We start from the raw sequence: 26,490 nt of genomic DNA on the forward strand, positions 1-26,490 counted from the left end.
CCAGCCTTGGTGCCTTGTGCTGGGTGGGGGCCCAGTGCGGGCATAGCCTCAGGTCCTGGCGAGGTGGGGTACAGTGAACAGCTCTGGGAAAGCTGCCGACTGGGGCAGACCCGCCCAAGGCTGGGGATACGCGTGTTTGTTGAGTAGCACACGGGGCTCACGGAGATAAATGGGCTCAGGCAGTGCCCAGCGAGAATCACTGTTTGATGGGATTCAGCGGCAAGGTGTGGTAGGCAAAGACTCCCCAGTTCTGGGATCTACTTGGAGATCTGAATTTTCATAGGACAGGCCTACTTAAAGTGAAGTCAACTAGTTTGGTTCAGTACTTTCGCCTCTCTAGAACTTCTGTGACCTTTGCTTTATTTTAGAATCCCGAAGAAAGGCCCCAAGGAGGAAAAAGTGCAAGTCTTACTCTCCTCATCTTTAAAAAAAAAAAAAAAAGTTAATAGCCTCACCCCCTCCAATGCCTGTATTTTTATTATTATTATTATTTTTAAGCAGTTTTGGGTTTACAGAAAAATTGAATAGAAGATACAGAGTTTCTTCCCTTCTCCCCCACTTATTCCTATTATTGATATCTTGCATTGGTGTGGCATATTATGTTGATGAGCCAATATTGATACGTTATTATTAACTGAAGTCCATAGTTTTACAAAACTTGGGGTTCATGCTTGTGTTGTGCATTCTGTGGGTTTTGGCAAATATGAATGTCATATATCCACTGTTACAGTATTGTACAGAACGGTTTCACTGCCCTAAAAATCCCCTGTGCTCCACGTACCCCTCCGTTGATCCTCTTCCTGTGTCTGTGGTGCTGCCTCTTCCAGAAGGTCCCGTGGTTGTGATTACACAGTATGTATGTAGCCTTTTCAGATTGGCTTGCACTTAGCAAGATCCCTTTAAGAGTCTTCCATGTCTTTTAGAGACTTGATAGCTCATTTCTTTTTATAGCTGAATGATACTCCACTTTCCTCACCTTTTCTTTGTGTGAGTGGGCCACTGAGGTCCTGATAGGGGAAGCGAATCTGTGGCGAGGCTGAGCCTGGAGCCAGGTTTGCCTTCCTTCGAGAACCTGTTTGGAGGGGCTTCTGTGCCGGCACTGTGTCTAAAGCCCCATCACTGCTTCCTCAGCCCCTTTAGTGGCTCCGGGACCAGCCCTGGGGTGGGGTGGGGAGCGGAGGCTGTGGACACCCACTTGCTGTGACCCACTTCCTGGATGTATTGGGGCCAGGCCCACAGACACCCACATCCCTGGCTGCTTGGAAGGGGTGGCTAGGGCTGAGTCCCAGGTCCAGCTCCTGGGAAGCTGGATCCCTGTCCTCATTTACCCTGCTGCCCCCTGGGGTTGGGGGTTCTGGGGAATGGATGGAGGGCTTGGGGTTATATCCGCGTATCATTCTTTTCAACTCTCAGTTACCTACCTACTGCCCCTCCCTGTTGAGGCTCCTCCCACCGCCCTGCTTCCTTTCCACCCTCCCCTCCTGTGCCTCTCATTCCTCCTGCCTCTTTCCTCTGTACTATGTCCCAGAGGGAATCACTCCTACCTCCCCCCACCCCCCTCCATCATTCCTCCAAGAACCACGAATTGAGGAGCCCTCCCGAGAGCCAGCTTCTATGCCTGCACGTGGAAGGCACAATTGAACTGATCCTTACAACAGTCCCATGAGGAGATAACATTATTACCTCTGGAATGTATTTGGGGGGACAGGCTCGGAGAGGTCAGTAGCTTGCCCAGGGATGTTGGCCAGTTGGAGCCCAGCCTGAGTCTGAGCCAGGCCTCTGACTCCAGAGCCCAAGCAGGCACCCCTGCCCCATAGCACCCCTCTCCTGGTCTGGCGGCTCAGCTCTCTGTGTCTGGTTCCTTCCGACACTCCGGTGGCATGGTGGGGTCCTCCTTTGCCTTTTCTCTCACCCCTCCCCACTCCTGTCCTGTCAAGGAACAAGGTGTAGTAAGTGTTTTCACACTGCAAGGTCGTTGAGGGTGCTGTGTTCCACATGCTTTACCTTCATCTCTGCCGGGCCAGTCTTCTCCCTATTTGAGAGATCGGAAGCTTTGGGGAGGGACCACGTAGCTGGTAAGAGGTAGATTTTCCTTCAGCTCGCGTGGGGGATGTGAAGCCTCTTCGCAGTGAGCCGGGCTCATGCCATGCTTTCCCTAGAGCCTGGTGTGTGTTCGCGGAGGAAGAGGCACCACTAGGGAGGCTGCTCTGGGGTGGGATTGGGACACCTAGGTTTTATGTGGTTTTATTATTTTTAAAATAAAAATGTTATTGTATTTACTTATTATAAATATGTGTTACTTCAGGTCTCCAGCAAGCCCTGGACAGCCTTAGTCTAAAGTCACAATGGGGCCAGTTTTGGTCAGCCGGGTACATGGCTCAGCTCAGCCCGTGGAGGTCCGTTTCGCCATTGGGTGTTTTCTCGTTCTTTGCTCCCTCTCTTTCCTTTCATCCCTAGGGACTTGCTGCCTGTGACCCAAACGCTGCTGTCTTGTTTTTTCATTTCTAGCTATAAAGAGGCCATTTTCTTGTGTCTCCTGTATTTTGGGTCCAGGTCCCTTAATCCCCTTCTGCCCACATCTCTACCCCCCCCCATCTCCTGGTGTGCTTAAAAAAAGTGTGAAATAAGTGGACACATAAAATATTCGTCATTTTGTGACTGGCTTATTTCACTTAATATAATGTTTCAAGGTTCATCCATACTGCAGCATGTGTCAGAACTTCATTCTTTTCCGTGGCTAAGTAATGCTCAACTGTATGGATTTGCCACATTTTGTGCGCCCATTCACCTGTTCATGAACATTTGGGCTGGTTCCACCTTTTGACGTTCCTGTCTCCGTGAGCTGTTGTATTGCCAGGGCCTTGAGCTCAGGGTTTATTGAAATCCTGCCTCCTGCCCCCAAGATATTCATCTGTAATTGTTTAATGTGTTACCCTCTCTGGGTGCACTTGATTCTTAGCATCCGCGGCAGTTCTGTAAAGTCACGGAGCACGCTGCATGAGCAGACACTGCGCCTAGGGGATGGGGGTGAGGTCCCTGGGAGCACCTGGCGCAATGTTTTCAACTGATTAATTCGTAACCTTTGTTTTATGTGTGTTTCTGTTCAGAGACCCCTTATTTCTTTCACAGATATTACTGACTTATTACCATTGAACTCACAGCCGACAGCATTGTAAGCCACACCTGAATGAAGCTTCTCACACTCCCCTATTGTCTCCAGAGGGCACACTGCGGCCTTCTTGCACTTAGGAGCCTGAGCCAGTGCTGCAGCCCGGCGCTTCGGGGCCATCTTAAACTGCAAAATCGATAACGAAAAGCACAAAAATGCGAACCCAGTGGCACGGACTGGACCGTGCAAAGGCCTCTTGTTTGTAGCGTGGGTGCTGGAGCCAGAAGGCAGACCGAGGCCTTGTTCCACCGCGTGTGGGAGCGCACGATGGCAGCTCACGTTTTTGGCGGTGCAGAGCATGTGCGCATGTGCGTATCTGCAGATAGCCACAGAAGCCCTGCAGGTATGGATCTCGGGCTTCCAAGCGTCAGCGGGTAGGCACATTTGCAAGTACAGAATCTGTGAATATTCTGTGAATATGAAGGATAGACTGTGCTTGCATCTTTTCGGGGAACCCTGGACTCCCACCCCCACTAGACTGAAGGATGTTGAGAGCAGGACTATGTCATTTGTGACCTTGTACCCAATGCCTGGCATATAGTAGGTGCTCAATACACAGTTGTGAATGAATGAATGAATGAATGAATGAATGAATGAAAGACTCTAAGGGCTAACATCTTAATGGTGTTAGGCATGAAAATAAGGAGGGGTCTCTCTGGCTGGGGAACCTGCTTATCCACATATGTGGATTGCCTGCTGCACTCCTTCCTAGGAACCAGCTCTCCTCTTCCAGAGGCAGCCAGATGACGGCCATGGCAGTTGCAATTGTGTAGCAAAAAGTGCTGGGCTAAGCGTGAGTTCTGGTCCCAGTTTTCACTAGCCTTGGGTTATTTTGGCAAGTTGTTTCACCTCTCAGGACTGTAAGGTGGGGCTCAGCTTTCCTCTCTGGCATTTTCCTCACTCCCACAAACCTTGGGCTGCCCACATCTTCCAGCTGGGACCTTCACCAGAGTCTGTGGGGGCAGTGGGGTCCGTACGCCTCTAGCTGCCCTTCGCCGGTCAGTCCTGGGGCTGGTACCCATCCCTGTTACTCTTCACGTTTAGCTGAAATCCCCTGTAGAAGCTGTAGAAGCAGACCTCTTCCCCTCCTGGGGTCCACAGAACCGTTGGCAGGGAGGTCCAGGCAGCATTGTGGTGGGCGAGAGGTGGTTTACGGGGAGGAAGGACTGAACCTTGCCACTGAGAGTGTGGAGTGTGGGCGCAGCCCTGCACGTGCGGCGGCCCCAGCGTCGTCATCTGACATGGGTGTTGGGAGGATGGGAGGAGATCTAGTCAAGCGCTTAGCCCAGTGCCAGACAGAGTGGGTATGTGAAAATGGTACCTCCTAGTCTTAATATGAAAATAGTTCTCTCTCTGGTGAGCAGAATGTCTGTCCCTCGGGGTCCTGGTACTTCCTTGATGGCTAGGCCTCCCTCCCACGAGTGCTGGGCCACCTGAACCTGTCCAGCAGGTCATCTGCCCAGTACGTGGGGCTGTGCGCTAGGGGTGGAGGCAGCACTGCCTGTTGCGAGGTGCACTTCCCCCCCTGTGACCCGGCTCTTGCCTGGAGGGTGGATTCTCCTCTCTTCCTGCTTCTGTCTCTCAGCCTCCTCAGTTAGGATGAACCAGCCAGTCTCCTAGGCACCTTGGGGGATGTAAATTGGACCTGCGTCTCAAGACATCCCTGGCTATTGATGGCAAAGAAGACATCAGCTTAGGATCGAGGGCGGAGACCTCTGAGGTGGCCCAGTGAGCAGTTCAGGCAGCACATGGTAGAGACCTGAGGCCTCTGTGGCCCCGGCCAGGGAGCCCTTCCGGGCAGAGGCAGGCCCCAGCTTGAGCTGCGTGCCCTGTGCCTGATTCCACTGAAGCCACTCACACTCTAGTACTTAGCCTCCCGTGTCCTGTCTGAAGTCTAAGCCCCCTGAGGGCCCAAACCCCTTTCTCCAGGGTTTAGTCCAAGAATAGGTATGCAGATGGTTTTTTAAAAATATAGTTTTCTTTTTTTTTAAATTTCAGCTTTATTGAGGTCAATGAAATGAAATGGAACGAAAATTGTAAGATATCTTAAGAATGCATTGTGGTGATTTTGTACATATACGCATTGTGAAAGGATCCTCCCATCTAGTTAGGAACACATCTGCCACCTCACATCTTTCTTTTTGGTTAGAACATTGAAGTTCTGCTCTCTGCCACTTTCAGTTCTGCCCTACAGTGTTATCAGCTATAGTCACCGTGTTCCACGCTAGATCCTCAGGCCTTCCTCAGCTTATGGTTGAACGATCCCCCCCGCCCACTTTTCCCACGCTCAGCAGATGTTTGTTAACGACTGGTGTCAGGGAAGAGGTCCACCCTAAGCAGGAAGACAGTGTGAGTAAACTCAGGGTTCAGGGACTGCTGAGGAGACCAAGGGGGCTGGAGGGAAGAGTGGGAAGGAGTCTGGGGTCCGCTATTCCTGATTTCCCCTCCTGTTCTTATTAAGAAATGAGGTCGGGGCAGTGAAGGCTTAGAGACATACCCAACATCCAAATCAGTTTGCACACTGGTCTGTACTCCAGTGTGTGCAGCACCTTTTGGCACTTGGATGGTTTGGCCCAGGCTCCAGTGTCTAGTCCAGTGGGAATGGCCAAGGTAATGATGGGAGGGATGGGCCATTTTCATCTCCATTTGGAAATGTATTGATATGGGAGAGCCACATTCCATCCAACAGAGATGCTGTGTAACCACAGTTATGTTGGATTGGGCAAAACACCTTGGGTGCAGAGACGTAACTCTACTGGCCTTGGTAACCAAGCCTTGCAAGTAAGTCCATCAGCCTGAAGAAGGACTCGTGTTCTAGGATTGAGGCAGAAGGGGACCTGCTCCCACCCTGAATTACTGTAGTTATTCCCCCTGACTTCTCCATCTTCTTTTCTGAGACTCATATAGTGGAGATTAGATGGGGTCTCCTGGAAGGAAACCCTGTTTTCTCTTTCTTCTCAACTTCTCAGTTAAGGAGTCATTGGGATGAAGGTGGTTGTTCTTTGCAAGGGCCCCAGGGGAGAAGCATCAGATGCTGAGGCATCACAGGTCATATCAGGGCCCACAGGTCATGAGGAGCCTGATAATAGTTGAAACCTTTAGCCTGGATCCCAGAGCTCTTGGAATCTGAGCTGGGAGAGGAGGGACAGAGAGAACCGTTTCTGCCTATAATCAGGCAGGAGACTCAGGCCCCTGCTGAATTGTCTCTCCCTAACGCTAGTTGACACCAGGCGAGTCTTATAAACTTTCTGAGTTTCAGTCCATCACTTCCGATTTGGGGTCGGGAGCACAGCAAGGAGGTTGTAACATGCGTTGACCCTCAACAAGTTAAAAGATTCTGTGATAAAAGGAAATGAGTGGTAGATTTGTTCTTGACCGAGGAAAAGTAATCAGTGGCATAACTGATACTGTGTAAAGTAGGGTAACATCTATTTAAATTCCCGATATTGAGCCAGGAGAGTTGGGGGGGGAGTGCTAATGTATAAGAAATAATTGTGTGCTTGGGTAGCTCACAGTCCAGTGGGGCGAGCACTGCCCTGTGTTGAGTTGCATCTTGGGGATTCCACTGGCCAGTGGGAGAAGGGTGGAGCTTAGTGATCCCCCATGGCCATGGAAGGCTCCTGAAGGGGTGGGCTTTGGGAGCAAGAGGTGGAAGTTTTGAGAATGCAACTCTGGACCAGGCAGGGGATAGGACTAGAGGGGATGAGGTCTGGTTCTGCTACTTTCTCAGGGCAAGTCATTTGCCCTCCCTGAGCCTTGGTTTCTCCATTTATAACCTGGAGGTCATGATTCCCTTCCTGTCCTGAAAGTGTTTTTGAGGAGTTTGTTCTCATTATTAAAAAGATCTTAATAAAAGCTTGTAAAGTTCTAATTCTCCTGAAAATTCCCGAGTAACTGGCATCTGCGGACCCTAGGGTGGAGCTGAGTGTTGTTTGAGCCTGGAGTTTGTATTGGATGGGCCTTCTGGTGGGCTTTTGGGTGGGGCTGGGGGCAGAACCAGAGGCCTCCAAGCCAGGCCCTGGAAGCCAAGCCAAGGATTATTTTTGTTCCTCAGTTCATGGCACATGGCCCAGGCGTAAGTATGCCATCTGTCTTCCCCTCCCGCTCTCGCCCTGGCAGGCCCACGGGGGTCAGTGTGGCGGGTTTGGGGAAGTAGGAGGAGTGGGCCTCCTCCTCTGGGCTGGTATTGGCGTACCCTCCATTCTGCTAGCTGCAGGGCCTAGGCTGTGTGGGAGGTTTTGCCTAGTGAGGGGAGGCAGCTGCCAGGCCTCGGGCTGTGGGTGGTGAGGATGGGAGAGGCCAGCCAGGGAGAGCTATGGCCTGGGGGCAGCAGGGCCACACAGGGCTGGGAGCAACTCCATTTCAGTAGCAAATCCTGTGACCTGGGGCCTTGGGTGACCCCCTGCCCTGTTTCTCCTGGGACAGACCCAGTCTTGGAAACCCGAAGTACAGTCCTCAAAGAACTCACTCATGGGCCAGCATCTGACCTCAATCTCTGGTTCTCCCAGGTCTGGTGTTCCACTGGGTTGCCCTGGGTCTGACTTCTATAGGGACCGAAGGTGCTTACTTCAACTGGCTGGTCTAGTTCAGCTAGGGTGAAGGAAGGACCCAGAGACTCTAGTCTCAGAAGGGTTCATGTGGTATCAGGGAAGTTGGGCCTCCCTCCTTTCCTTCTCTCCTTTCTGGCCTCCATATCACCCTCTGCCTGGCTTGGAGTATTCATCTGTATTTACTGCCAGGTCAGAAATCTAGCCTGAAGCCAGGACATCCAATATTATTAAGTATTAATATTATTAATTAGTTAATATTAATTAATATTAGGCATTAAGGCTTAAGGTATATATGCCCATTAGGACCATTTAGAGCTTTACTTAGACCTTCCATGTGAGGCATTATTTGTAGATAATGATGGTGACAATTAATACAGGTGATGGTGACAATTAATAATTAATCTTACTGAGCACTGACTCTGTCAGGCCCTGTACTAGTTAGTGTCTGATGTTGTCAACCAGCATATGGGACATCTCTCCATGGCAGATCACTGACTCTGTCAGGCCCTGTACTAGTTAGTGTCTGATGTTGTCAACCAGCATATGGGACATCTCTCCATGGCAGATCAGTTCTCCAGCCTTCTTTGAATAAAGCCCCAGGTGAAAGTCTGAGTGCTATGTCTAAAGGCTACTTAGGAGAGCTCCTGGAGGAAGTGGAGGGTCTGGGCAGGGAGTGTGAGCCACAGACACTGTAGGACAGAAAGGACCTTAGATCCCAATCTAAGAAATGGACGAATTTGACCATGGTCACAGTTGCTTGTAACACCGGAACCAGAACCAGTCTCCTGACTTCCAGACGTCATACTTTATTTTACAAACCTCCAAAAACTCAAGCTCTCCCTCTGGTGTGCCAAAGTCCAGACATTTACTGATACTTTTTTTGGTTTCCTGACACTAAACACAGAACAGTTCATTCTCCCTACAGGGAAATCATTATTTCACAAAGGACACTTAGCAAATATCCACTCATTTGTTCGTTCTCTTGTTCCCCAGCATTGTGCAGTGTGCTAAGGACTTAGTAGGGAAAGACAGCCATCCCCACCCTCATGGAATCTGAGGTATGGTGAAGGAGGCCCATCATTCCTGGGTTCTGGGGGGTCAGATATGGAAAGCATGGGGATCTCTTGGAGGACAGAGAAGGGGGCCTAATCCAGACTTGAGGTCTGGGTCATCCTCCCAGAGGAAGTGACATTTTGGCTGGACCTTAAAGATGAGTAGGAATTAGGTGAAAGAAGGATGGGGAGGAAGGCTGCAGGCAGCGCTTCCAGGTGTGGAAAACGACCTTAGCATGTCCGGGTATCATTTGGATAATGGAGTTTGGGGGTCGGGGGTGGGTACAAAGAAGGGTGTATACAGGATGGTGCAGATGCATGGGAGGGGTGGCAGGAAAGCAGGAATCAGCTGATGAAGGGCCTTATAAAATCCTATTATGGGGCATGTTATTTTATCTAAGGTCATGGGAAAACCATTGAAAGACTTTTAAGTATAGAGGAATCACATGGTCACATTTGTATTGCAGAAAACTCTCTGTGGCTGCAGTGAAAGATCATGCAGTCTACATGGGGTTGGCACTGTCACCCGGTTGAGCACTAGCAGAAGCTTGGATTAGGGCTCTGAGATAAAAGAGACAGTGGTTTCAAGAAGACTTCCAGGAGATAAGATGTGGTTGTTCTTATTTATGGGAGATAAGAGGGAAAAGTCAGAATACACTCTTAGGTTTCTGGCCTCTGGGCGGTTGGTGGGGGGTCATTTCAGGGCTCAGTGGCCAGGTGAAAATTTGATCTTGGACATGTTGAATTTGAGGAGCTTTGGATGAGTCTGGTTGGAGCTGCCTGGTAAGCAGTTGCCATATGTAGCTAAACTCAGGAAGGACATACAGATGTGGGAATCAAAAATATACAGTGAGAGTGTAAGCCATGCGTGAGGATCCCCCAGGGGTTATGTATGGGGGTTTAAAAGGAGAGGTCAGATGGACCCCTGAAGAAAGCACTTAGGGGGTCTGGTGAAAGATGAGGCCAAAGAGAAGAAAGGAAGAGTGAAGACAATAAATTTAGACAACTTGGGGGTGGTCTTTGTTCTTCCTCATATTTTGAGAATCAGCTTGTTAAGTTCTGTGGAAGACCTTGTGGGATTTTTAATCATAATTTCATTGAATTTATGATTTTTTTGGGTAGAGATTCAACATTTTTATGATATATTCCCGTCCATGAACACAATTTCCTCTCCATTTTTTTTGGTATTTTGTGTCTTTCAAAACTGTTACTGTTTTCTTTGTAAACTCATCTGTTGTTAATAGGTAAATTATGACTTGGTTTCTAAATGGAATATTTTAAAAAATTATATTGTCCGATACCTTATTTCTGATACAAGACTATATAATTGTAATTTGTCAAATCCTTTCAGTCTTCTATCATAATTCCTTACAATGACAGTTTACTTCTTTTCTTCCAATCTTCAGATCTCTTTTTCTTACCCTACTTTGTTGGCTAGGACTTCTGTTACAGTGTGACTATAAATGTTGAAAGTGAGCATTCTTTATCTGATTTCTGACTTTAAAGGTAATGCTTCTAGTGTTTAATCAGTGAGTCGTGCAGGTAAAAGTTCTGGTCACCAATTCCAGCATGTGCGTGGGATTGGGTTCAGGGTTGGGGGGCGGTGAGGATGTTCCCACACCAACCAGTGAGTCTCCAGCACCAGCCCAGTGTCCTACAGTTCAGTTCAATTCTGACACTGTCTACCTGGAGGTAGGCATATCCCACAGGTTAAGGGCTTAGCCCCCCAAGAGTGTCCCCCGACTCCAGACACCAGTGACAAGATTGGAGGTTCTGATGACCCCTCCTTGGGTTCAATTGATTTGCTAGAGTGGCTCATAGAATTCAGAGAAACACTTTACATACTAGATTAGTGGTTAAGTATGAAAGGATATAACTCAGGAACAGCCACATGGAAGAGTTGCATAGGGTAAGGCTGGGGGACAGGCATGGAACTTCCGTGCCCTCTACAAGAATGTTCCATTCTCCCCAAATCTCCATGTGTTTACTGGCTCAGCAGCTCTCCTTTTGGGTTTTTATGGAGACTTCATTGCATAGGTATCATTGATTACATCACTGGCCATTGGCAATTAATTTAACTTCTAGTCCCTCTCCCTTCCCTGGTGGTGTGGGACTGAAGGTTCCAACCCTCTAATTATATGGTTGGTTCTCCTGGCCACCAGCCCTCATCCTTAGCTGCATTCCAAAAGTCGCCACATTCACATAAGACACCTTTATCGCTCTCATCACTTAGGAAATTCCAAGGGTTTTGGAGCTCTGTGCTAGAAACCAGGGCAAAGACCAAATACACATTTCTTATAATATCACAGTAGGTTTTGGGAAGATATCTTTTGTGACATTAAGAAAGTTGCTTTGTTTCTAGAGTTTGCTAAGCGTTTTTATTGTGACTGGGTCTTGAGTTTTATCAAATGCATCTTCTGACGTTATGGTTCAGAAACATGGTTTTCCTTGCGTGTGCTTGCATGCACGGGTGTGTAATGCGTGACCAGACTTAGTCGTGATCATTGTTGTTATTGTTTTTATATAGTTAATCTTGTTTAGATTCACTTTTATTTTTACCACTACTTTATTCACCTCTCTTCTGTGCGTGTAATGCGTTCTTTTCCTAGAAGCTCCTTTTTAAAAAATCCCTCCTTTCCTGTTTTTTTTTTTCTTTTTTAGTGAGGGTATGTTAATAGTAAATTCTTTCCATCTTTGTCTGAAAATGCCTTCATTTAATGTTCACTCTTGAATGATATTTTGGTTGGGCTTTTAATTTTAGGTTAACAGTTCTTTTTCTCTCAACAGTTGGGAGATGTAACCTTGGGTCCTCTAGTGCTACTGTTGAGAAGTTCACTATCCGTGTATATAGTTAATGTTATAGTCCTTCCTTTGTAGGCTAATTTGTCTTTTTCCACTCTTGATTTTTTTTAAGATTTATTCTTTGCTTTTGGTATTCTGCAGTGTCCTTACATTGTGTGTTGACTTTATTTGAACTTTCCTCGGTAGGATTCAGTATGGTTCCTTAATTGGAGGGTTCATGTATTTCATTATTTCTGGAAAATTCCCTTGCCATTATCTTTTCAGATGTTGTTCTACTTCATTTTCTGTGTTCTCCCTTTCAGGAATGCTAATCAGAGGTATGTTGAACTGCCTTACTTTGTTCTCCTTGCTCTTTATCGTTTAAAAAAATACTTTTCTGAATAATATCTTCAGATCTATCCTCCAGGTTGTTAATTCTTTCTCTAGCTGTGTCTAATGTGCTGTTAATCTCAGTGAAACCATTGAGTTTTAACTCCAGTGACTAAAATGTTCATTTCTAAATGTCCTATTTGATTCTTTTTCCAGTCTGCTTTGTGTTTTTTGATGGTGTCTAATTCTTTCTCTTGTTTCCAGTTCTCTGTTTAAATCAGTGATTATTTTAAATACCATTCTATAATAATTTTTATCTGATAGTTCAGTTATCTCTAGTTCTTAGGGCTCTAATCCTATTGAATCTTGATCACGGTAGATTGTTTCATCTTTCTTATATGTTGCAACTTTGGATTTTGAGATCTTTTTTAGCAGGGCTTTATCTTTGGGAATTCTCTGCAATATGGGTTAAGACTGTCTTTCCGAGATTTTTCAGCCATGAACCACTATTTATTGTTATGCATTGGCTGGGAATTCCTGACTAATGTAGAATTCAAATCTCAAATCTACTTAAGGTCAAGGCAGGCATTTGGTTACAAATATTTAGGAAAGACAATTCTTTTATTTTTTCTTTTCTTTTCTTTTCTTTACTTTTCTTTTCTTTTCTTTCTTTCTTTTTTCTTTTTTTACCTAGGCCTTAGGCCAAGACAGATAATCTTCCTGGTCATATTTTGTCAGTATTCTTCCTTTTCTCTGAGAATTGAAGTATGGTTCCAAGTTCCAACCTCCCTATATCTGTTAGGTCTAAGCTGTCATCTGAGTGGCCCTTAAAACCCAATGGCCTCGTTACTAAGATCAGCTTCCCCTCTTGCATCCCAGGGGCTATTGTAGTAATAATGGCTCATTTACTTGTTCCTTTAACTTAGAGTTCTTGCATTTTGGGCCTCTAGGTGTTTACTTCTATTGAAGACAGTTGTACATTTAAAAGTATTATATTTGTTATATTTTATCATTTCTAAATTTCTTTTAGATAGTGAGAGTTTTCAAGTCATCTGCTCTATTGCCATTATTTTTTTTTAAGATTTTATTTATTTGAGAGAGAGAGAGAGAGATAGCACAAGTGGGAGGGGCAGAGGGAGAAGGAAAGAGGATCTCAAGCAGACTCCCATGTTGAGCATGGACTGATGTGGGGTTCCATCCTAGGACCCTGAGATCATGACCTGAGCTGAAACCAAGCGTTGGATGCTTAATTGACTACGCCATTCAGGTGCCCCAAAGTTAAATTAAACTTAACAGTTCTTTTAAGAAGTTTGTTTTGGAAAGACAGAAAAGTGTTCAATGTTCACGATAGAATCAAGACCAGAATTTCTAGTGGAGAATAAGCTAATTTTTTCCGGATCAAGTGATTCCCCCCACCCCCCACCCCGTCAGATACACTTTGAGGAAAACTTATTTTGATAGCCACAGAGAGGAAGCCAAAGTTTGTTAGGCTAAAAGGGGAGACAACCAGACCCAGCTGCACTGTTGACTTACTGTAGGACCTTGGGCAAGTCCTTAGGCTTCTCTGGGCTTCAGCAAGCAGAGGTGTTTCCGTTGGTTTTCCTCCAGGGTTCCCGCTTTAAATTGCAATAGTTCACACCTCCTTCTGACTGCATGCCTGTGCCAGAAGCTTGGCCAGGTTCCTTGGAACCTCCATTCCCTCCTAGGTTGAATCCCCCCGCCCCAGCTCCTCCTTTTCCTTCACTGTGGACGTTGACTATACTCACCCTCATACCCACCTCTTTGTGAAGAACTGTGAGGTGTGTGGGGCTTCGTATATGGGGAAGGTAAAGAAAGTGAGGAATGCTCTGGGACAGTCTTATCTCAGAGTGTTCTGGGTAGAAGTGGGGGCGGGGGGATTCAGGCACTTAGACTCCCAGCCCTGTATTTGGGCTAGTGGCAAAGGTGCAAGAGACACCAGCAAATCAACCCTGCTATAGCCCCAATATGTGAGAATCTTCCAGGGCGAAAATCTTCCTTTGAAAAGAGCCCAAGCCGAGGATGGAATAGGAGAATGGGTGACCTGCGTTTTATTTTGTATCCTTTTTTTTAAATATAAAATTTTAACTGTGGTAAAAAACAGAAGATTCGTCATCTTAACCGGTTTTTAGTACACTAGTTTCTAGTGTTAGAAGTGTATTCACGTGCAGCAGATCTCCAGAACTTCTTCATCTTGCAAAACTGAAACTGTATAGCCATTAAACAACTCCACACTTCCTCCTCCCCCCAGCCCCTGGGAACCAGCATTTTACTTTCTGTCTGTGATCTTGACTACTTTAGATACCTCTAAGTGGAATCATAGAGCGTTTGTCTTTCTGTGGTTGGCTTTTTTCACTCAGCATAATGTCCACAATGTTCATCCATTCTGTAACATATGGCAGACTTTTCTTCCTTTTTAAGGCTGAATAATATTCCATTTTGTGTATGTACCATATTTGGTTTATCCATTCATCTGTCTGTGGACACTTGGTTGGCTTCCACCTCTTGGTTATTGTGGTTAAGGCTGCTGTGAACGTGAGTGTACAAATATCTCTTCAGGACCCTGCTTTCAGTTTTTTTGGATATGTGCCCAGAAGTGGAATTGTTGGATCGTATGGTAGTTTTATGTTTAGTTCTCTGAGGACCCCCCCATACTGTTTTCTGTAGTGGTTACTATTTTATATTTCTACCAACAGTGCACAGTAATTTGCGTCCTTTTTGCCCCTTGTTGATTTGATGTCAGAACATCTGTTGGTCCTTGGTCCTTGTCTCCTACTTCTCAGCCCTGTCTTAGGGTTCTTAGAGCTATGCTCAGAGAGTGCCTAGGTCATTGTGCTCATTCGACAGGGTGGGAAGCTAGGGTCTACAGAGGGGAAACGACCTGGATTCCAAGCTCCCCGATCCCCCCAGACCTTTTACTTCACTCTTTATCCTCTGGGTCCCTGGCCTTTTCCCTCCAAGCTCCTGTGCTGTGGATGGCTAAGCAACGAAAAGCAACTGATTGTAGGGCTTGGCACTCCCCGGGGTGCCCTGTCCCATGGCTTATAGTTCTTCCACCAATGCTGTGGTTTCTGCCCAAACAGGTCCAACGGGCGCTCCTCCAAGCGGAGCCTTGGAGGGCAAGGCCGGCACCATTACCTCCAACGAGTGGAGCCCTCCTAACTCCCCTGAGGGGAGCAACGTTTCTGGGGGCAGTCAGGCTTTGGACAAGCCCATCGACAATGACGCGGAGGGTGTGTGGAGTCCGGACATTGAGCAGAGCTTCCAGGAGGCCCTGGCCATCTACCCGCCCTGCGGCCGCCGCAAGATCATCCTGTCAGACGAGGGCAAGATGTACGGTAAGGAGCCTGTTGGGGCAGGGTGGCAGGCCCCTGCCCTCATGGTTCAGTGCTGGAAATAGGGCCTAGGCATGGGGGGGCGCACAGCACCTTGGGGTTCTCCAAGTAATGGAGAGGGGAATGACCACTGGCGCATTTATCGGGTGGACGCTGCTTCCTTCTGTCCTGGCTTCCCAAGGGATGGGAAGGCGTGTGAAGAGAAGCCTTTGAGTGGGTGAGAAGCTGTGGTAGTGGAAGAATTGGGAAAGGGAAGAGCACCCCCCCACTTCCCCAGAGCACACTGGGAAAATGCCATAAGCTGCCCCCCAGGCAAATGCCTCATCAGTTCCCAGCTCCCCACCCTTGGCTGTGAAGAGAGGTTAGGAAGGTGGTTACTGGACTCACTCCTTCCCTCATTCACGCACTCACTCAGTCGTGAGCCTTCTATGTGCCAGGCCTGGGTGGGGAAGATCCGGCCCCTGCTCACAATATGGGGTGGGGGTAGGGGGAGGTGAGCACACACAGAACTGTGCTACAAGGCAGATGTCGAGTGTCCCAGGAGAGAGTCAGGCCGAGTGCTATAGACCTTCACTCAGGAAAGGTCCCCTCCAGCTCAGAGTCATCTGGAAAGGCTTGATCTTTGGGAGTGGCTGAGAATGTGGAACATACAGAGACACTTTATGTCCAGTAGCCATGTGGGAAGAACAAAGCAGTCTGCCCAGGGCTGTGCTGACCTTTGGATGGAAGAAAGGGTATGTGAGAAAGTAGAACAAAACCAAAAACCGAATAGCTGTTGGAAGGGCCCGGTCAGGCTTCCATTCCCAGGACCCCCAGCTTGAAACACAGGGCTTGGGCAGGCACTGGGAGGGTTTCTATAACTGGCGGGCACTCCTGACAACAGAGAGCCCTGCCGTAGCTCCGAACAAGATGGCGCCAGGCCTAGGGGTTTCCATTCAGGTTCTGTCTACCCCGTGTAGCGCTGGTTCCTCCCCAGCCCCCCAAGACAGAGATTTTGTCAGCTGTCTAAAGGGCGCTGTGTGAGGGGCTCGTGGGGGCTGGCCGTATTTGTCTCTGAGGGCTGCTATAGGAAACAGCCACAAACGGGTGGCTTAACACAGCGGAAAGGTATTTTCTCACGGCTCAGGAGAATCTGAAGGCAAGGTGTCTGTAGGGTTGGTTTCTTTTGGGGGCTCTGAGGGAGGATCTGTTCCAGTCTCTCTCTTAACATCAGGTGGTCGCTCCCAAGCCGGGTGGTCGCCCCCAAGCCGGGTGGTCGCTCTCAAGCCGGGCCTGCCTTGGCTTGTAGCGGCATCTCTTCAGTCCGTGACTCTCTTGTCACATGGCCATCTTCCCCATGTGTCCTTGCCTCCTCTTATAAGGATACTAGTCACACCTAATCCAGTGTGACCTCATCTTAGTACAGCTGTAAAGATCCTATTTCCAAATAAGGACATGTTCTGAGGTTCTAGGTGGACTGGAGTTCTGGGAGGACACTCTTCAACTTAGTTCGGCTAGACCGAACACATGTCCAATTTGTTACCACCTTGGGGAACCATGGGGCTCTCACAGCCCCTGGTACTCATCCTTTACCTGTGGTCTTCCCTACAAGGCCACAGTGATTCTTCTCTTTCCTTTGCTTGTTGGGGAAGCATGGTCTGTGCTAACTGGACCCTGGGTCTCGTCCTCAGGTACCAGTTACAACTGCACATTTCTCCTCCCCAGCCCCACTGCCGTGGCTTTGCTGGGTCCCCACAGAGTCTCTCTGATGGGCATCTGTGGGCTGGGTCGGCCTGCCATACCGCCTTTGCTCTCACCACTTCCTGCTCTGGTGGTTGCTTCTTACTTCTGGCCCCTGTGGAAGCTCCGTGGAGCAGACCACTGACGTGTGTGGAGCACCTGGTTGGGGTGCCAGGTGTGGGATCAAATGCCTTAAATAGGTTATTTCCATGGAGCTGGAGAGGAATGGAGCACTGGTATCTTCAGGTCTTCTGCTACTTTGGTGGAGAATGGGATGGGTACTGATGCAGAGCTGAGGTGTGAAGGTGAGAAGGGGTGGGGTGGGGAGGGCAGGTGTGGACAAACTGTGCAGCCTGAGAGATGTCCAGGCCTCTTGTTGGGAAGACGTGATGTGTCTTCAGGATACTGAAGGATACTTGGCAGGATATATCTTTGTGCTTTAAGGAACAAGTTTTCTGGAAAACACAAGTGGCCAAGAGGCATTCAGCAGAAGAAGAGAGCTGAGGGTGCTGCAGGTATTGGGGGGTGGGGGTGGAGATGGCAGAATGTGGCAGAAGCCCCGGGCATTTAGTGGAGAGCCACCGTGGACCAGACTTGGAATGCTGAGATGTCTTTTTGTGTGTGTGGTAAAATATACATTACATAAAATTTACCCTTTTCACCATTTTTCAGTGTACAGTTCAGTGGCATAAAGTACATTGACACTGTGATGCAGTCGCCAGCACCGTTCTTTTCCAGAACGTCACCTTCCTGACTGAGGCTGCATCCCCACTCAGCGCTGACTCCCATTCCCTCCTCCTCCCGGCCCTGGACAACCACCACTCTGCTTTCTGTCTCTGTCTCTAGGGACCTCGCAGAAGGGGCATCAGGCAGTGTCTGCCCTTTGGGGACGGCCTTAATTCACTTAGCATCATGTCCTCAAGGGTCCTCCAAGTCGTAGCCCAAGCCAGAACTTCCTTCCAAAGACCGAGTAACATTCCATTGTATGGATAGACCACATTTTGTTTATCCATTCGCCTGGCGGTAGACATTTGGGGGTGTGTAGTTTTATTTAGTTGTTATGGGTAGATATTTCCCTCCCCCACGTCACATGTAAAGGAATTGGGTTAAGAGACGTTGTTGTCGGTCAGCAGACGCTTGTGACTGAGCCAGTTCAGGAAGTGCAAGCCTGCGGACCTCTGGCTGGCCTTGGGTTGGAATTCTGTTTGGCCCAAGGGGAGCTGTTGAGTGGTAGGGGAAGCGGGATGAAAACGGTGTTTGACAAACTGTCCTGGCCATGTTCTTGTCCCGTTTGTGGTTCTCCTCCTGCACAGAGAGACAGGGAGGGGTAAAGGGTGGGGCGATTGCACAGGGGAGGACCTGGGAGGAAGAGTGGGGAGGAGGGTAGGGGCCAGGAGCCTCTTGGTTATGCCAAGGAAGACAGGAGCTGTCAGTGACCTCTGATGTCCTTGATCTCTTCTATCTTCTCAGGGGAGAGGAGGGAGGGATTGTAACCTCTGGTTGCAGATGCAGAGATAGAAGCTCAGAAAAGCCAAGAGTCTCTCCCAGAGTCTCTCAGGTAGTATGTGGGAGAGTGAAGGCTGGAAGCGGTTCCCCTGCCCCCAAGCACAGCGCTCCCCCATCACCCTGAATGGCCTCTGTGCGCTCAGTAAAGCCTGCCGCCCTGCCTGCTCCTCTCGTCCCTGCCCCCGCCTTCTGCTTGGCTGGCTCCAGGTGGGTCAGGCTCAGGGCAGGGGCACTGGAGGCTGTTCCTCAGTGTCTGATGACTCACCCAGCCCCCACAGCACCTGTCCTCCGGGAGTACAGATCCTGCTGGGGTCCAGACGCTGGCTTATCCCCATCTCCTCTTACCAGGCGTGGGGGCTGAGCCAGGGCAGGACCGCGCAGGGACTTGGTGAAGGGGCCCTCGGCAGGGGCTGCTGTCCAGCTGGGAGGTATATATAGCTCTGAGCTCAGCCCCGTGTGTGGGATGGGACCCCGGGAGGTGGAGGAAGAGGGACAAGCTGCCAAGCTGACTCAGACCTCGTCTCGCTCTGGCTCCTCTCCTCCATCTTCTCATCTTCCCCTGGGGGGACCCACTCTTGCCATCCTCCCATGCCCCGCCCCATCCTGGACCCCTGAGAGCCCTGGCCTGTGTATACCCTGTGTCCTGCAGTCAGAGGCCATCGGTGGTTGTCCAGGTGGGCCAGCCCAGTGGGACACGGTGGGAGCTGAGAGCAAGCAGGCAGGAAGAGGCCTTAGGCAGGGAGAAGAGCAGGCTGATTCCAGGGTGCCCAGAGGAGGAGTCTAGGTCTGGAGACTCTGAGGACAGGGATTAGGACTGCTCCCAGCTCTGCCCAGCACAGCCAGCGGGACACTCTGAGGAGGGCCAAGCAGACATGCAGATAACATGCAGAGCTGCAGGACAGATTAGCGCCTGTTATTTCTGAGCCGAGCCTCCCACACTTGTGGACAGGCTCCCGGGGCTGGGTCTGCTAGCCGGCTCCTGCTCACAGCTGCCTTCATTTTTGCCCCGTCACTCTGTGACCCTCGCCCTGGCACTGCCACGCTGGTCACTCTGACCTCCTTTGGCCAGCCTGGCCTCTGGCCCCATGGGCAGGTGGTGGGGAGGTGAGTGTGGGGCAACTTCGCACCCCCATCTGCTCGCACACTCTGTCTTTCCCTCCCCTCGCAGCTCTGTCTTGCCTTCTCTGTTCTGCCTGCAAGAGGGCCGGCTGGGTCTGTCTTCCCGGTGCGTTCCTTTTTTCCTGCCCTCCATGCTCTTGAATCTCCCAGCTCTCCGGGTCTCTCTTCCTTCTCTCTGCTTCTCCTCTCCTCGCTTCCTCTGTTGTCTCACTGGGTGCCTTGTGGCCCAGGCTTCTCATTCCCATTAGCAATCTGGCAGCTCTTACCAAGCAAGCTCCCATTGCCCTGAGTCAGGCTGGGGCTGAGGGCTGTGGCCTCTGTTCTCCACAACTTCACGGGGCAGCAGAGGGACAGGAGAAACATCTTTAGAAAGTAAACTCATGGCACTTACGTTGTATAAAGTGTCACCCAGAGGGCTAGGGTATCTTGGCAGTTTTCTGGAAGGAAGGGGAGTGTGGGTGGGTAGAGGGGGGAGGTGCTCAGGGAAGGGGGAAGAGAGAGCACTGGCCTGAAGGTGGGACTGTGTGTGGTCGTTTGGGTGGGCGATCTGGCAGGTGTCGTGATGACTGTGTCAGAGTGAAGGGACCCTGTTTTGGATGAGTCACACAGCTCAGGAGAGGCAGAGTAGGGCCTGGGCCCAAGTCACTGAGGTGATGCCTCATCTGAGCTTCTGCCTGTGGCCTCTGCCATGTTTCTTGGATCCTCCATTGCCCCTTGCTCTGTCTCCCTGTGGTTTCTGGATCCTTCCATGTCCCCCCTCTGGCTTACAGCACTGACTTCGTACTTCTGGAGGCCTGATGATATGACCCTCAGTTTAAAAGTGCTCTGTGCCAGGAGCTGGTATGGCCTTGAGCTGGTGCTCTAATCTGTCTCAGCTTCAGTTCCTCATTGGTAAAACTGAGGAGCAATGATAGTAATCATTGCTTTCTGTTTGGCTTTGGTTACAGTCATTTATTTTATTGTGGGAAGATACACATCACATACAGTTTACCATTGTATCCCTTGTAACTTACAGTTCAGTGGCATTAAATTTGTTCATCTTGTGGCACTGCCATCACTACCATCCATCTCCAGAACATTCTCATCCATCCCAAACTGAAGCTCTGTAGCCAGTAAACACTAACTCCCCATCCACTGCCCTGTCCCCCAGCCCCTGGTAAGTTCTCTTCTGTGTTCTGTCTGTACGAATTTGCCTCTTCTTGGTACCTCATGGAGGTGGAATCAGTCCTACAATGTCTGTCTTAGCACAGTGTCCTCAAGGTTCACCTGTGTTGTGGACTGTGTCAGAACTCTGTTATTTTTTATAGCTGAATAATATTCCTTTGCACAGATAAACCACATTCTATGTACCCATTTAGCTCTCGGTGAACACTCGGTTTCCACCTCTCTGCTGTTGCGGCTGGTGCTGCTGTGAACATGGGTGGACGGGTATCTGAGGCCCTCCTTTCCATTCTTCTGGGTATATACCTAGAGATGGAGTTACCGGATCCTGTGGTCATTGTGCTTCACTCTGAGGATGCGCCAGAGTGTCTTCCAGTGGCTGCCCCATTTTATGTTCTGACAGTGCACAAGGGTTCCAGTGTCTTCACATCTTTGCCAACACTTGTTATTTTTTGTGTGTGTGTGTGTGTGTTTTTTTCCGAATAGTCATCCTTGTGGGTGTGAAGTGGTATCTTGTGGTTCTGATCTGCATTTCCCTAATGATTAGCGAGGCTGAGCATCGTCTCCTGGGCTCTTTGGAAGAAGCCCTCACCTTTCGGTGTTGACACAGGGATGAGAGCACATGGAGGTGCCCGGTGTGGAGCTGAACGGGACATGTCCTCTGTCCTCAGGAGCTCGAAGTTTACTGAGAGAGGAAGACAGTAACTTTCAGCCAAAGACTTCAAGATAGGCACAGACCCCTGTGCACCGGGACCTGGAGGTGGGAACGGGCACACGCTCTTGGGTGGGGATCAGGGACCGCTTCTTGGGCTGGTGGTCTTGAAGGCGGGGTGGGGTTTCACCAGAAGCCTCAGAGCCCTGTGGTGACAATGGTGGTACTAGCTCAGATGTCAGGCCCAGTCGCTGCCTCCTCAGGCTGCAGGTGTTGATAGCTCAGCTGATCCCTGCACAGAGAGGCCCCCCGGCCATCGGGAGTCGGGCTGGTGGCGGAGGATGGCTGGCCTCCTGCCCTGGATCTCAACCTGCCAGGGTGAAGTGGAGAGCTCATCAGAAGGGCTCGCTCCCATGAGAGGCCTCTGGTGAGCCAAAACCCAGCACGTGCAGTCCGTCTCCTCTTGGGTGGGGGGCTCTGCCCTCAGGTTCTCAGCTTTTCCCGCTTTTGAAAACTAATAGCCTTCATTATAACGGGGCCTCAGGAACAGCATAGCAGTCGCAGCTGACTTTGCTGACCTTCTGCTAGGTGGTAGGGGCTTGACTTCTTTGATGCCCTTTAGTATACTTACGGCCCCGGGGGAAGGCTGGTGCAGAGAGGGGAGGCAGTACAGATGGAATGAGATGCAGAAGTGGTCAGTCCCAGACAGGCTTGGACAGATGGGGTAACGATGTCCGCGGTAGTGTGTGGCCAACGAGTAGCCCGAGGTGATTGGCGGGTATGTGCGACGCTGTGTGTGGGGCTAGGAGGAAGTGGTGGGGACCGTGTGGGCCCTGCACTGGGGAGGCTCCACCCTCAGCCTGTGGTTAGGCCAAGGTTCCCCTTTGTCCATCGGCTGTCCTTGCCCATGGTGGGGTGGGGCCGTGGGCCATGGGGCTGTTGGACACATGTCCTCTGACAGATGGGCCACAGTCTGGCGGGGGCGTCCTTTCCAGCCCCACCCAGGCTTTCTCTGGGGTTGGCCAAGGCCACCTGCCACGCTGTAATGCCCAGCTGCCTAACTGGCCCCGCCGAGGTCCAGGCTGGCCTCCCACTACCCCAGCATGTGGTCTCGGCGCTGAAGGGGAGAAGACAGGCCTGGCTTTGAGCAGCACGTGGCAGAGCTGGGACAAGGATGCAGGTCTCTTTCCCTCCCACTAACTCATCTGGATTTTCTACTTGTTTCTTACTGCCCTTGCTCTCTGCTGGCCTGCAGTGGGGTTTCAGGGCTCTGCCTCTGAGCACATGCTCCCTACTTCTCTCCGCTTCTCCCTTTGACTCTGTAGCCTCCTGATACCTACATCATCCACAGCATGTTGGCTTCTATCAGCTGTCGGTACCACTGTCCATGAGAGAGTGAAAACAGTGGGCAGGCTCTTGGGTCTAAATCGTCGGCTCTTCCTCCAGGACCTGGGTCAGGGTGAGGGGCAGTCAGACACAGCCAAGGGCTTGCTTCATGCAGAGATCCAGAGACTCGGCGGCTCGATCCAGGGGAGGAGCCCAGTGGTGTCTTGCCGAGGCAGCTCCCAGCCCAGCGGAGGGAGGGCAGCCTTTGTACCACAGTCATGAAGCCTTAGAGAAGGGTGTGTTCTCATGGCACCCGGGACACTAACAAACCATGCGCCTTTGAATAAATCACCTCTCCTCTCTGGGCCACACTTACTTCTTCTCTAGGCTACATAAGATCTCTGGGGTCACCAGATCCAGCCCTCGCTTCTGAGAGAGATGGTCCTCACTCCCACATTAAACAGAAGTCATACTGTGTGATCTTGAAGAAAGAGGCTCTGGAACCAGTTTGGATGGGTTTTGGTCTCGACCACTTGTTGGCCTGTGACCCCGAACCACTTTCCGAGCCTCTGTGTACCTCAATTTCCCCGTGTGTAGAATGCAATGATAGTAGCAGCTGCAGAGAGCGGCTGTGAGGATTGAAAAGGAGAACGCAGATCCGCCTGTCCTAGTGCACAGTCTGTATTTGCACAAGTACTAGTGCACGTAAGTGCTCAGTAAATGTTCACGACTGTCCCTCTTGTAAGAGAGCGGACAAGCTGTAGCAGCTCCCCACGTGAGTGGAAAGCCTGGATTAGATGCCAGCTGGCCTGGAGGCAGCAGCATGGCCGGGGTGACCTCCGAAGCACCCCGGTGGCAGGAAGGAAACTGGTTGGCCCCTCTTGGCTCAGTACACCCACAGAGAGCCAGCACTTCGCTCCTGCACAGGGGGAGTTCTCAGCTCCTGGCATCACCTCTGATAAGCAGAACAAGGCTGGGTGGAATAGTGGCCTGAGATGTGCTGGTAGGGGAGGGGGGGTGCTGTTCCAGAGAAGGCGGGGGAGATGCACAATTTGGAAAAATACAGACAGCTGAGCCGGCTTGGGTTTGGCTCCTGTGGCCCCCACCGCTGGCCTCGCCCAAGGCCAACATGGCCTGCGTGGTGGCAGAGTTCCCGAACCCTGTAGCAGAGGGCAGAGGTCGTTGTGGGACTAGCAGGGAGCTCTGTCTTCATGACCTGGGGCTCCTGGCACAGGAGACGCGTCCTCTCGGATGTCTGGAGTAAGGGTCTCACCCCCGGCAGGCACAGGCCTCCCTAGCTGCCGCCACCTGTGCTGTGGAGGAAGGACCACTGTGTACAAGGGACCAGGAGGCCTGCCCGGTTAGAGGGGAGTTCCATTAACTGAGCATCTCCTTGGTGCCAGGCACTCCCTGTGCCACCAGCGGTGGCCGAGCCAGTTTTCAAGCCCAGGCAGGTAGTGTTAGATCTGCGGGGGGATGATCTGGGTGAGATTTTCCGCCTTCAGTGCCCTCTGGTACTAGGTGCGATTGCCCGCCTTTCTATAGGCAGGAGGAAGTCGGCCGGGAAGTTAGTGAGGCTAAGGCTTCAGGACCATCACTTGCATGCCCCCCTTCCAAGCCCTTAATCTTTTTATTTGTAATTTAAATTTGTAAAGCAATTTTACTGGAGTTTAATTGCCATACAGTGAACTATACATATTTGAAGTGGACAATTTAGTTAAGTTTTGACAGATGTAAAAACGCCTATGAAGCCAGTTACTATCATCAAGAGAGTGAACATGTCCATCTTGACCTAAAATGATCTTTACCTAATTTTGTATTCATATTTTAAATTCTTTTTCTCAAAGAGAGCCTCCCAAGTTTTAGATGCTTTAGGCTCGACAGAAACCTGGATTTGCTCCTGCGTAGGGAGGCTCAGAGGAGCCCGGGGTAAGAAAGCACTTTCACAGTTCCGTGGGACTAATCGGAAGTACGAGGTGGTGTACCTCACCTGCAGTGGGCTGAAACGCCTGCGGTCAGCATCTTCTCACCGTTCCTGTATCGTTCATGTAACACCTGTTTATTGGGAGAGAACGGCAGGCAGCGTTCTAGGTGTGGTGTGAGCAAGTGAATAAACACACAGAAGTCCCTGTTCTCAGGAGCTTTCCTTCTGCCGGGAGTGGGGGTGGGGGAGGCAGTGCTGAGTGAGTAAGCAGATCGCATGGTGTGTCCAGAGGTGCTGTGGAGAACAGTAAAGACGGAAGGCAGTCCAGGGCCGGGGGGTGGGGGCTGACCTCAGCTGTGAGCAGAGTGTTCAGGGAAGCTGTCTCTAAGACAGTGGCACCTGAGCAAAGAAGCCATCAAGGGTGGGAAGGTGAGGGAATGGGCTACGCGTGGCTGGGCTGAGAACACGGCACACAAAGCCCTCAGGTGTGAGCGGGCCAGGCACGTCTCAGGAACAGCCAGGAGGTCAGAGAGGGGCTGGGCTGGGGATGGAGTGAACAGGCCCTGTGGGGGCTTCCAGGCCATTGTAGGGGCTTGAACACTTGCAGTCTGAGTGAGATGGGAAGCCATTGGAGGGTGTTTGAGCCACGGGATTGCTTGTGGATGCCGCGTTAAGAATAGGCTGAGAGCAGGGGATCCAGGTAGAAGGTTATTGTCATAGTTGAGGCCAGAGAGGATGGGAGCTTGGACCATGGCGGGGTGAGGTGGTGAGAAGTGGCAGAGTCTGGATATACATTTGACCTTTGAATAACATGGGCATTACCCCCCCCACACACAGACACAGTGGACAGTCCACATATAACTTGACTCCCCCAAAACTTAACTACTAATAGTCTGCTGCTGACCAGAGGCTTACCAATACTATAAAAACAGTTGATTAACGTATGTTTTGTATGTCACACGTATTATGTCCTATATCTTTACAATAAAGTGAGCTGGGGAAAGGAAAATGTTAAGAAGATCATAAGGAAGAAAATACGTCTCTAGTACTGTACTGTATTTATTGAAACTAATCCGTGTGTGAGTGGACCCGCGCCATTCAAACCCATGTTCTTGAGGGGTCAGCTGTCAAGATTTGCTGACAGACTCTCACTCATTCATTTGGCAGATAGGCCAGGTTTTGGAGATGCAGACTTGAATGCAGATGTGACCCCTTGCTCTGAGGTGTGGAGAAGCTAACGGAAAAGGCGGGAGGGCTAAGCTGCTGCCTGAGCACAGGTGTGGGCTACAGAGGCAGCCCTAGAGCGCAGATGGTCTCGAGGCCACCCAGACGCATGTTGCTGCCTCTCACAGCAGCAGCCCCAGCACTCTCCCGCTCACCCTTCTCTGGAGTGTGCTTTCCAGCTCTTTGATCAGCTGAACCCTCTCTCCTCCCTTGCTCTTCTCCTTGCTCCCAGGCTGGGCCCTGAACTAGGTTACTCACACGGACCCGTTCCTTTTACAGGAAAAGAAACTGAGCCACAGAGAACTCTCATTGAGCCCAAGTTAAGGTCTGTTTCCTAAGTCTGTAAACATTTGGTTAGAATAATCTGGAGGAAGAACCTTAAAAGGGCCTGGTTTAAGAAGAGAAGTTTGGGTGAAGGTCCATAGAGGAATGGGACTTGCCAAGATCCCGTATCTTGTTTTTGGAGTCGCTGGGCTACACCCGGCTCCCCAACTCCCAGTTCTGTGATCCGCTTGTGGTCACCACTGGTGATGACTTAGACTCTTTGGCTAGTGATCATGGCGTTTCCTAGCTGCAGTGTGTCTCTAGATAGACATGGCGCAGGACTGTTGAACTGTCTTTGGA

The 26,490-nt window shown here is 50.2% G+C and overlaps 1 protein-coding gene across 7 annotated transcripts in view; it reads left to right on the top strand.

The window, feature by feature from the left end:
- The window catches only part of TEAD4 (TEA domain transcription factor 4), a 76,384-nt gene that overhangs the window by 12,161 nt on the left and 37,733 nt on the right, over positions 1 to 26,490 (top strand). For 6 of the 7 annotated variants that reach the window (XR_015721589.1, XR_015721590.1, XM_087855544.1 and 3 more), the window contains exon 2: positions 14,984 to 15,238. Coding sequence is in view for 4 of the 7 variants with exons in the window: in XM_045781268.2 (XP_045637224.1) it covers positions 14,984 to 15,238 (255 nt within the window). In the remaining 3 variants the exon portion in view is untranslated. Of the gene's footprint in view, positions 1 to 14,983; positions 15,239 to 26,145; positions 26,192 to 26,490 lie in introns of those variants that run through there. The other variant, XM_045781269.2, reaches the window with a different exon arrangement.

The sequence above is a fragment of the Ursus americanus genome, chromosome 25, assembly GCF_024610735.1.
Source record: "Ursus americanus isolate L20-20 chromosome 25, mUrsAme1.1.p, whole genome shotgun sequence".
In the NCBI taxonomy this organism is placed as follows: Eukaryota; Metazoa; Chordata; class Mammalia; order Carnivora; family Ursidae; genus Ursus; species Ursus americanus.